This window comes from Engystomops pustulosus, chromosome 5 (assembly GCF_040894005.1).
Source record: "Engystomops pustulosus chromosome 5, aEngPut4.maternal, whole genome shotgun sequence".
Classification (NCBI taxonomy): domain Eukaryota; kingdom Metazoa; phylum Chordata; class Amphibia; order Anura; family Leptodactylidae; genus Engystomops; species Engystomops pustulosus.
In genome coordinates this window covers 141765746-141778450 of record NC_092415.1, presented here as the reverse complement: position 1 = coordinate 141778450, position 12705 = coordinate 141765746, and the positions used below count along the sequence as shown (strand labels likewise).

The 12705-nt window shown below is 39.2% G+C and overlaps 1 protein-coding gene across 5 annotated transcripts in view; it reads right to left on the bottom strand.

The window, feature by feature from the left end:
* The window catches only part of BBS9 (Bardet-Biedl syndrome 9), a 271289-nt gene that overhangs the window by 171587 nt on the left and 86997 nt on the right, over nucleotides 1-12705 (bottom strand). For all 5 annotated transcript variants that reach the window (XM_072153261.1, XM_072153264.1, XM_072153263.1 and 2 more), the window contains one exon: nucleotides 8233-8414. In XM_072153261.1, coding sequence (XP_072009362.1) covers nucleotides 8233-8414 — 182 coding nt within the window. The remainder of the gene's footprint in view (nucleotides 1-8232; nucleotides 8415-12705) is intronic.

The window sequence follows — 12705 nt, the reverse complement described above, 5'->3', positions numbered from 1 at the left end:
TTACGGACTTGCTCTGGGCTATCTGGGAGGTGATGACCTCTGACACCTTGATTACCATCTGCCACTGTATTAGGAGAGAGAGATACCTCTGCGGACACAATTTCTACATCCTGGAACCTTTTTTTTCTTAAAGGGGTTTCCCGACTTTATAAAAAAATCTAGAGATGGGCAAATATAAACGTGTACTTGCCATCTCCGCAACTCACAGTCTCCCACACCCAGCCGTCCTCTGTCCCAGTGCTCTATCAGGCATTTGAACAGGTGATGGGTGAGTGTGCCAGGCGGGAAAAAGTTGTCAGAGTGGAGATGCCAAGTACTTATTTATAATTATTTTACAGCCCCTCCAGCCCATTTTTTTTTTTTTAAAGGTTGGAAAACCCCTTTTAGAAAAAAAAAAAGGTTTCAGTGCGTAGAAAACAACCACCAAGTAAGTTAGGGCAGTCTATTATTAGAAATTCTGATGGTAGCTGTCCCTTAAGGTAAAAAAAAACAAGGATATGCTTCAGATGTAAGCCAGTAACATTTAAAAAAGTTACTTTCCTTTGCCTGTTCTCATTTATTTTATCAGAGTACCAATGTAGTCTAGAAGGACAATAATTACAGCAAGCCTTTTTCTTAGAAGCAGCAGATACACACAAAGGCTAGGTCTGCCATTATTGCAGTACATGACACCATGAGCCATTATGACTCCTTCAATCTCCTCTAGAGACTTTTCAACACAAGCTGCACTCCTAACATATAGGCTGCCAAAGTGTTAATAAGAGAGTAACCAAAACCATGAGCAACGCTTTGTAAAAGTCACTGAAGTAATGCACCGGTTTTACTCTGACTTAAAAATTCCTTTAGTTGTGCCAGTAACCTGAACTCTATTTTTGAAGTGGTAGCTTAGTCTCCCTAATAATTAGCTTAAGTGGCTACAGAAAGCTTAGACATGTACTGTAATGCTAGAATATGATTCACACTTTTTTGGCTTCTGCACACAAGGACAGCTAATTACAAAATATATATGAGAACCAACTGTCCTGAAAAATGAACTCACATAATAAAACATTAAAAGCTGAAGTCTGGCAATTCTGTATAATCTTATCAAGCTTAAAGTATGCAACAAAATGTCATTTGTATGGGTTGTAATAATATAGAAAGAGGCAAATACTAAAATCAAGGACATAAAAGTGGACAAAAAGTAAACTGACACAGAGAAAAGACAGCAGAAAAAACGGGGATGAGGTGTTGCGTTTTGCAAACGTCATAAGAAGTCAAATGATTACAGATTTTGAGGCAGATTTAAATGTTGTAAGGTTAGAGAGTTAGAGAGTAGAAAGTCTTATGCTGCAAAAGATTCATATAAAAGTCTGATGCTGGATGATAAATCTAGTGTAGGACTGTCTAGTTGTACTTTGCACCTTATTATTATTTTACGCCAGAAAACTGGAGCAAACTTCGACTGGCTTAGCATAGGTATAGACAGTTTTTTTAAAGTGCAAATTACGACAGAACTCTGTAGTAAAGATTAATAAAACATCCCCATTACTCTTAACAAGAACCCATCCATATTTATTACCTACATCAATAACATAAATAGCCAATACAAATACATATACAGTATAGAAGCTCTATAAGTACTGTATAGCACATAGACTCACATTTATTAAAGCCCCTGCATCAGTTTTTGTCGGACTTTGCAAGTTCTTTTCAGTACAAATGGTATTTATAAAGTGTCCCCGACACATTTGTCATGCAGTGTCCAACAGAATTGTGTCACACATTATGATGAACCTCTATTCTTGAGTCAATCACAGGGTGCACCTACTCTATGGAGTCCCAGAATTTAGTCCTTAAGCTCCGCCCACCTACACAAAATGGTGTACATATAATAAATTTACTCTAAACTACTCAGCACTCAAACCAACTCAATGCAAACACCTACCTACTAAGAAGGGGGTAGGCACCTCAACCACACGTTAGCCCCTTACTGATGTGTGAGGTAATAGTACGTCACACAGCAGCTGTGGGTAAATGGAGAGGTCTCACGGGTTGAGTTTGGGTTTGAGTCGATTGATTGCCATGACAGCCACAGGTCTTCCCGACGCCGTCTCGTTTTAACCCATTCATTACAATGTGCGATTTGCACATTGTAATGAATGAGGAGGAAAATCCCCATATACTGCCATACTGTAAGTTAAAAATAGTTAAAGTTAAAAATAATTATATTGAAAAAACCTAAAAGTTCTAAATCACCCCAATTTCCCTAGAACTGATATATAAATAAACAGTAAAAATCATAAACACATCAGGTATCATCGCATACAAAAATGCTGATCTATCAAAATATAATAACGTTTTTTCACTGCATTTAATCCCGTTTTTTCCCGCATTTTTTCACCAATTTCACTGCATTTGGAATTTTTTCCCGCTTCCCAGTACACTGCATGGAATATTAAATACCATTACTATGAAGTGCAATTTGTTTCGCAGAGAACAAGCCATCGGACAGCTCTTTACATGGAAAAATAAAAAATATATAGAATTTTGAAGGTGAGTCAAAAATGAAAATGCAAAAACGAAAAAAGGGCCTTGGAAAGAAGGGTTTAAAGAACCTAGCAACTTAATCCTATAGGAAACTTAGATTTTCTACGTAGACTAATTAAGGTTAACACTTTAATATACATAAAAGTACAATACACTGCAAAAAAACAAACTTGCCAGATTAAAAGAGAAAAAAACAAGTTACAAAACAATATACATACAGTACATACAAACAGTTATGGGATAATGGAAAAAAATACCCTTACTATTAGATAAAGAGAGAAATCATGGCTGAGGAACACAGCATTGAGAATTCCGGACAGCCTTCTAACGATATAGTTCCCAGAACTAACAAGGCCTTCTTCCAGTTTCAAAAATTTAAACCCAGCGGGTTTTTGACCCCCAATCCCTGGCTGAGAAGTCACTGAGAGGGGGGGGGGGGAGATCTGCATTTCATCCTCCCTCCAGAGAGGTACCCTCTGTGTCTGGGTTTTATTAAATCCAATAACTTTTGATCGGAAGATGGCACAACCCTGCCATTGCTCATCCCTTCATTAGGCTTTTGAAACGTAGGCCGTGAGGGTATCTCAACCCCTCAACTCTCTCCTGTGACTAACGATTCATAATTATGAATCATGCCACAGTTATGGGACACATACAGTACAGACCAAAAGTTTGGACACACCTTCTCATTCAAAGAGTTTTCAGTATTTTCATGACTATAAAAATTGTAGATTCACACTGAAGGCATCAAAACTATGAACAAACACACGTAGAATTATATACTTAACAAAGGAAACAACTGAAAATATGCCTTATATTCTAGGTTCTTCGAAGTAGCCCTCTTTTTCTTTGTTTAGTGTTTTGCACACTCTTGGCAATCTTGATGAGCTCCAAGAAGTAGTCACATGAAATGGTCTTCCAGCAGTCTTGAAGGAGTTCCCAGAGATTCTTAGCACTTGCTGGTTCTTTTGCCTTCAGCTCCGGGTCATCCCAAACCATCTCAATTGCGTTCAGGTCTGGGGACTGTGGAGGCCAGGTCATCTGGCATAGCACAATTAGCCCTTACACGGCCTGGAGGTGTTTAGGGTCATTGGCCTGTTGAAAAATAAATTATGGTCCAACTTAATGCAAACCGGATGGAATAGCATGCTGCTGCAAGATGCTGTGGTAACCATGCTGGTTCAGTATACCTTCAATCTTGAATAGATTTCGAACAGTGTCACCAATGGAACCAAAGATCTCAAATTTGGACTCATCAGACCAAAGCACAGATTTCCACTTGTGTAATATTCCAGTTCTTTAGCAAAAACAAGTCTCTTCTGCTTTTTACCTGTCCTTAGCAGTGGTTTCCTTGCAGCTATTTATGTGTGGCATTGACCTGGTCTTTAATCTGAGCTGCTGTTAACCAGTGATTTCTGAGCCTGGTGACTTGGATGAACTTATCCTCTACAGCAGAGGTGACTCTTGGTCTTCCATTGCTGGTGCGGTCCTCAAGCAAAGCAGTTTGTTTGTAGCACTTAATGGCTTTTGCAACTGCACTTGGGGACACTTTCAAAGTTTTCCCAATTTTTCAAACTGATTGACCTTCATTTTTTAAAGTAATGATGGCCACTCGTTATTCTGTGGGACTATTCAGTAGGACTATCAGCTGTGTATCCACCTGACTTCTGCACTTCTTGGTCATTCCATAGCTTTTGGGTCCTTTTTAACATGTGGCCCTTTTCAACAAAATAACTTATAGACAGACCATGCAGTTCTTGTGAAAATAGTATGCTTGCTAGGGTTAGTGTCAGGGGTGGGCAAACAGGGCAATTGCCCGGGGCCCCCTTCCGGGGTGTTCCAGCCTTCCAAACTATCACTGATATTACTATTACTGATACAATTTCTGATAGTATGCATTACATTGCAATAGATACATCGATAACATTAATTTGGCGAGCGCTGATGTGGAGACCCCTGAGCTACACAGAGTACTCTATATGATGTATTTGTGTAGGAAATAGTTCACCAGAAACAGAAGTGGAGGCCATGGGAGCACCAGAAGCAGACTCCCTTTATTGTTTTGAATTACCGTATTTTTCGGCCCATAAGGCGCACCGGTCTATAAGGCACACCTCTAATAAATGCCTGCTAAGACATCTAGGTTCATATATAAGGCGCACTGGAGTATAAGGCGCAGGATCAAATGCAGTACCTAAAAATGACGAGCAGGTGGCAGACCTGTGCACAGTTCAAACCAGCTACACTTCCCGGGAAACTTGTCTTCAGCGTGTCAGAGAGCTCCGTTCTCAGAGGTATGGGCTGCTGGGGGTTAATGCAGGGTGATGCAGCAGGGGTTAAGCGGTCTCCCTCTGCCCCTTCTCCTTCCCTCCTCAGCCAGGGTGTTATTCCTGTGGGGGTCCCTGTGGCCCCTTCTCTTTCCCCTGTTACAGGGTTGTCAGGTATGGGGGATTGTTACTGATGATGATGATTGCCTCGTGGTCGGCACTATGGCAGCTCCGGTCTCTCCGTGCTAGGGGAGGGCAGGGTGGGCACAATGTTAGTTGTGGTGCCAGGGCACTTCAGGAGCTAGGGACCCTGTGTACTGTGTGGGAAGGTGCAGGAAATTTCTGGGGTTGGAGCTATTAAACACTGGTAAATGTACAGTACATCTTGTCTATAGTACATTTCTGTATAAGTTCATATATAAGGCGCACTGGCCTATAAGGCGCACCTTTGATTACTGAGAAAATTAAAGGATTTTTGGTGCGCCTTATAGGCCGAAAAATACGGTAGGTGGATGTGCTGCAAGGACCTGAAGACACCAAGTAGAAAAATATTAATTATAGCCAGAGAATTGTTCATGCAGTTATGTACCTAATGAAGTACAAGAACTACATGTAAGTTGCATAATAGCCGTCCTAGCCGTGTCTCATCTTAAACTCCTGTTAACAGACGTCCTGTTTTAACCCCTTAAGGAGCAGGCCCTTTTTTGTTTTTCTCACTCCCCACCTTCAAAAATCTTTTTATTTTCCTCTGTAGAGAGCTGTGTGAGGGCTTGTTTCTGCTTAGCATATTGCACATCATAGGGACGGTATTTCATATTCCATGCCTTCTACAAGTCTTCTTTATTCTTTAATAAGACTAGATAGATTGGACATTTGGGTCGCATCTTCTTAATTTATGTGTCGTCTGTTTATTTATTATTATATCATTTCTAGGGGAAGGGGGACAGCTTTGAACTTTTAAGGTTTTATATTTTTTTTTACTATTTTTTACACCTCCAAGGGTACTTTAACCCTTTGGTGCCGGATTACTTCTACCATATACAGCAATAGTGCAGTTTTGCTAGTGATCTCTTAGCGTGTGCCTCTGGCTCAACGAAAGCTCTGGAAGTCTAGTATAGACTCCCTGCCATCACAGTAACTGCTTGTCGCCAATATGGATTTAAATGTCTCCGGCAGCTTTGCTGGGCGCGTGCACATGGATAACACCCAAAGGATGCGGAGAGGACTCAGCCCGTGAGCCCTTTCAGTCCAACCACTACCCTTGTGCACCGTAGTATGAAGAGTGTCAGTAAGGGGTTAAAGTAAATCTGGAAACCAAGATCTTGTAAACCAAGCACATTGACATGCTGTTGACATATGTTTCTTTAAGCTTTTTATGCTATTTTTTTATTCATAAAAGGCTTTGAAAATTATGCAAATGAATCTAAGAAGCCCCATGCTCCATTAAAACTTATGGAGGCCAGACCCCTCAGGTTCATTTGCATAATTTTAAAATCTGTTTTTTGCAAGATTGGATTCTGACAGAGGGGGCACAAAACGGCATGTAAGTGTGCTTGGTTTACAATAATTCATACAACACACTCCACTTGAAAAAGCGCCATATGCGAAACACGTGTCGGGGCATTGTCTGTGTGTGGTCCTTTCCTTGATATAGTACTACAGCCTCTGCTTTACAGGTTTTGATGTATATTTATAGATAGTTTATCTTTGATATTGTATTATTCTCCTGTCTATGTCAGACTATATCTGCACACTTTGTATTCAGTGTGCCATTGTTTTATAGGCTGGTTACTACCTTTATTTGATATACACACAATTTTTTCTCCATAGTAGTCTGTCCTTTTCTGCCGTATTATGTCTATTTTTAATATTTACACTAATTGAAATAAAGTGAACTTATGCATAATAAATTATTTTGTGTTTTTTGAACTTATTTGGTATTACTCTATTTAACCAATGCACCCATACCAAACGGGTTTGCTACTTTTGTGTGTAATAATTCATCCTAGTTTTAAACGTCCTTATTTAAATGTCTCCTTATTTATTTGCCTACAATATAGATATAAAAGGAATGTAATACAGTTCGTGATATGAATCGACCTGCATGGTGTTGGACTGTAAGAACAAATGTAACTCCTGAGGAAGCCTGCTTGACAGGCGATACGCGTGGGGAACATGTGATCTCCCGGTTTCTCCAGCCCTGCACTGATCTTCTGGTAATGTAATTTTCTATATTTCTGCTTTCATTCCCACTAGGGGATTCATGTATTGTAGCATCTTATACTAACATTACTACATTTTAATACCATTATTTGACGTTGCATTGTATATTTGATGAATACTTTACTTGGGCAGGATTCTGGGGGATTTTTGGCTTGTTTTCCCTGTTAAGGGATTTTTAAAATTTCTTTTACACCTTATTTTTGACATTAAATAAAATAAATTTCATATTTACTCTATAACATCTGTCTTTCTGTCTTTTTAATTTTTATTTATTCATCTCAGATGTTGTATAAAACCTTTTTGCAAATTAACAAATGTAACCCCAACAATGACTTGTGGACTTCAGACTCCAGGCACATGGATATAAGTGGCTGCTGGATGTCATGTTGTAGGGTTCTAGCAGTGGTCCGGCTGCTGGTTTGTTGCCCTCTTACATGCCACTCAACATCTGCGGGTTTACTGGCCTGTCTCCTAGTATCTGCTCCATGCTCTGGACACTGTGCTGACAGACAGAACTTACCTTCTTGAAACACCTCGCACTGATGTTCCATCTTGGATGAGCCGCACTACCCAAGTAACTTCTGTGGGTTGTAGACAACCAACAGCAGGAGAAATAATTTCACAATAAGTGTTGATTTATAGCTGGACATGTTGATTTGACAGAAGTAGGATTTCCTTGGAGTTACATTGTGTTGTTTAAGTGTTCCCTTTTTTAACATTTAAGGATTTCAAAATTCATATAGTTGCCCAGAGCAACCAGTTATTGCTTTTTTTTTTAGCCCGGGTTACAAAAAAAGCCAAGCAATGATCTGATTGGTTCTCATTGGAACTCATTAGGGCACATTTACTAAGGGTCCTACGGCCGTGATTCCGTCGGGTTTTCCCGAATATTTCCGAATTGTGCCATTTTGCGCTGAATTGCCCAGGGTTTTGGCGCACGCGATCGGATTGTGGCACACAGCGGAATTTAAAAAAAGGAATTGTGTCACAAGATCAGCACTTACATGCACCAGGAAGAAGAAGGTGAACTCCGGCGGACCTCGGCGCAGAAGCGACACCTGCTGGATATCGGGCGCACAACCTTAGTGAATCCCGGCAGACCTGAATCCTCGTCAGACAACGGACCCCAGGATTGCGACAGGACCGGGTAAGTAAATGTGCCCCAATAGTCTGTATTTCATTTGAGCTCAAATAACAAAGTAACTTTGCTGACCTTGCGTTTTTGTAGCCTCTTTGATAATTCTCTGAAGTTCCTTCATTTCTGTATCCAGTTCTTCATAATTTATGTCCCTGGATTCCACTTTAGGAGCTTGAAATAGAGACGGATCAGTTCCAAAGTAAGAGCACTGTAAATGACCACAGTCACTTAGTGTGACTATAATTCCTTTCATATCCCTGTGGGAAAAATAGAATTTACTGTGCATCAGCAAAAATCACATATAATCATTGTCTAAGAAGATTTGTTTTTATAGTATTATTAGTTACAGACTTCAAATGTAAAACATTGTGTCAATTATATAGTAGATAAGGTTGAAAAAAAGTATTCAGTACATCAAGTCAAACCTATAATCCTTGTTAATCCAGAGGAAGGCAATCAAATCCTACAAGGATGAAGCAAGTTGGCCCAAGTTAGGGAAAAACTCCTCCCAGCCACAAAAAGTGGTAGTCAGAATAGTTCCCAGGATCAACATCAAATATGAACATCATTTATTGTACCCAAAACCTTTGATATTGATGTTCTCAAGTAATTAATCCAGGCCCCTCTTGAACATGTACAAAATATCGGCTATAGTAATCATCTGAGTTCCACAGTCTCACTGCACTTACAGTAAAGAATCCCCATCTATGGTGATGGTAGAACCTTCTCTCCTCTCGGTGCAGAGGATGCCCCCTTGTCCTGGTCACAGGCCTAGGTATAAAAAGATCTTTGGAGAGATCCTTGTACTGCCTGTTCATGTATTTATACATTGTAATGAGGTCTCCCTTCAGCCGTTTTATTTATAAACTGAATAACCACAAGTTTTGTAGTATATAACAATATTCTAGTCTGTCAATTCCCTAATAATCCTGGTTGCTCTCCTCTGCACCCGTTCCAGCTCAAGAATATCTTTTTTATACACTGGTGCCCAAAACTGTACACTATATTCCATGTGTGGCCTTACCAGTGATTTCGATAAAGCCAAAGTGTTATTTGTCTTATTAGCAGATGCCTTGGTCACTAATATTAAGTTTACCCTTTTTCTTCTGCAACCCTTCCCGCCGCAGCCCTTTTTAGTTTTTGCGTTTTCATTTTTCACTCCACACCATAAAAAAATCTATAACTTTTTTTATTTTTCCATGTACAGTGCTATGTGAGGGCTTGTTTTCTGTGTAACAAATTGCACTTCATGGTGATGGTATTTAATATTCCATGCTATGTACTGGGAAGCGGGAAAAAATTCCAAATGCAGTGAAATTAGTGAAAAACCGCATTTGCTAAGTTTTCTTGTGGGCTTGGATTTTACAGATTTCACTGTACACCCCTAATGACATGTCTACTTTATTCTTTGGGTCGGTGCGATTACAGGGATACCAAATTTGTATAGTTTTATAATTTTTTCATACAGTTACAAAAATGAAAACCTCCTGTACAAATGATTTTTTTTTTTTCTTTTGCCATCTTCTGGCGCTAATAATTTTTTCATGCTACGGAGCTGTGGGTGGTGTTATATTTTTGTGACTTTTGATGACTTTATCAATGCTACCATTTTTAGGACTGTACGACCGAGGGATCACTTTTCATTGAATTCATCTAGGGAAATCTAGGGTGATTTGAATTTTTAGGTTTTTTTATCATAATTTTTTTTCCTTTTTTTAATTTTAATTTTTACTATTATTCAGACTCCTTTGGGTACTTTAACACTAGGTGGTCTTATCGATCCTACCATATACTGCCATTCTACAGTATCTTTTTTGAAGCATGTGAGCCCTCTACATGCACCCTCACCCGACGTATGACGTACTTTTTTGTCACATGTCGGGAAGGGGTTACCAACCAATTCCCCATTTAACCTCTTACTGACGTGTGACGTATCTGTTCGTCACACTTCAGCTGCGGGTGTGGGTTATTTCAGGGCTCACAGGCAGAAATAAACTAGCCTGACATTTGGAGAAAAAAAAAAAACTCTTTGGCATCCACTGTTATTAGTAAAGGCAGAAGATCCTTGCTCTACATGGGCATTAAAGCGTAGCCAAGAAATGGCAGAATCACTTTTGAACAGTTATATGATAAGAAGACACTTATTCTTGTAGGTGTTAGCAGCTCATATTGCACAGGTTATAGGTTAGCTCAGGTTCTTTTATATTGTTATTCAAGCATGAGAGAATCTAAGAGAGTTGCATTACAGATTATCGCCAGTAGCTTGCCTTTTCAAAGGTTGGAAGGTTCCCTTTCTGTGAAAGAGGAGAAAGTGGAAATGTAGCTTGTAACAATAAAATGCAGAAAAGAGATAAGAGCTCTCACCTCACACACAAAAATCTAAAGAAAGTCCCTTGTTTAGCATTTATGGTCATATAACATATAACCTATTTTTTTATGCTGACACATTTCCTATCGTGATACATACAGTAGTATCATGGTAGAAAACCGTACATTGTTGATCCAGAGGAACTGGCCCACAGTAGGGAAAAATTCCTTTATGACCCTAATATTGTATTCAGAGTAAGGAATAATAGGAACGTAGGAAAATGGCCGCATATGCTGATAGCATACAATCCCATTCATTTCAACAGGTAATACAGCCATCTATTTACATGTCTGTATTGTCCACCGTACTGTACCATAAGTAAGCCGAGTAAAAATATAGAGCATGTCCTATTTTTTCATGTAAATCCGCTTCGTATAAAATACTTGTTGCATACATGCTGCATATGGTTGTGCACCGTAGGCTGCCATATATACATGCAATATGCAGAACCAATGGGAGGTGCATTCTGTCAGCAGTCCATCAATTGGATCAATCCATCCATATATTATAAGAATACGGTACGGATACGGTGACATAAGTGCACATACGGATGAGAATCATCACATATAAATGGATTAATACAGCACGGAAATACAGGACTGGAGAAATCACACACGTTTATGTGAACGCCGCTTAACTGACTAGATCAACAGGAACTATAACATATTGTACTACTATTTTTGCTCTGCAGAAAGGCATATAGGCTCTTCTTGATCATGAACAAAGTTATCAGTCATCACAATTTCCTTTGGCAGAGCTCCACAGCCTCACTGCTCTTATAGTGGATGACCCCTTTGTCTTGGTCACAGGTCTAGGCATAAAAAGATCATTAATAATAATAAATAATAATTAGAAAGATCTCTGTACTGCCTATTCAGATATAGATATTTGTAAATTGAATTGTCTTTTTTCTAAACTGAATAACTCTGCTCCCGTTCCAATTCAGCCATGTCCTTTTCAATATTCGGAAGCCAAAATTGTACCTGACTAGTGAACTGAACAAAGAGTGATTCCTTGTCATGATTATCTAACTGGAGACTAAAATTGAGTTTACCGTCCACCTGTACTCCCAAATCATTTTCTACTGCAGTTTTAGCAAGTAAAGTATCCATGGCCCACGTGTATAACAGATATCTACTTTAAACTTCATTAGCCATTTCTTCGCCCAGGTCTCCAGCTTCCAAAAATCCCTCTTTTATATTAGACTATCCTCCTACATAATATTATAATATTCTGATCTGCGTTCATTACTTTACAGAATTTAGGATCATCTGCATATATCGAAATTCAGTGGCTGCCATTTAATCAGCAGGTTGTGCATACAGTGCATTGTTACGGTGTCAGTCACCATGATTTACCTGCCTGAACTTATTGCTATGTTATGTAAGGCTATGCCCACGCATGCCACCTATTTCTTGGTTTTTATATTCCAGTTGATCCTTTTATGCTAAAAGATACTGATAGGGATTTTTATGCAGGGCCCCAACAGCCCTCTTGACTTTTGTAAGGTGAGTCCTAATTAACCATTTCATGGTTGTCCTGGTACCGGGAACTTCAACACAAAACTAAGACATGTCAATCTCTTAGTGTATGTAAAGATCTTCTCCCGTTTAATATCTCAAAATGCATAATATCACAGACAGAAGAGTAATCAAAACGGCGTGAAAAGTATACTGTAAAGCTATTGGACATCAGCACATTCTGGAAAAAAAAACAATTAATTAATTGTGCTCAGTTCTCAGGGACCTTGTACACAGATATTGTTTATATTATCAAAAGCTACAAAAAGTACTGAGAATGTCTCTAGAAGATAAACAATGCTAGACAACAAGATAAGAAGGAGAGCAATTATGTATAACAAGTGTCAAGGAGAAATCCTTACAGGCAGACTTTAAATAAAAAAAGAACTGAAGTTTGAATTATGAATTTAACTGGACAGTGGTCAGCGAACATGTCTGCTGTATCTAAGATGGCGGACAGTAGTCAAGATGGCTTCCGAAACCAGTGCGATCTCCTTAACAGATACCTTTAGGAATATGCAAATTAGACTGAAGTGCTTCGGGGAATGAGCAGAGCACCTCTTGGCTCTAGCTCCCATCCCTTTACTTCCATGATCCAGTGCGTTTTTTCCTCCTTCCTTCATTTACATATTTATAAAATAAATGTAAAGCTCAGAGGTA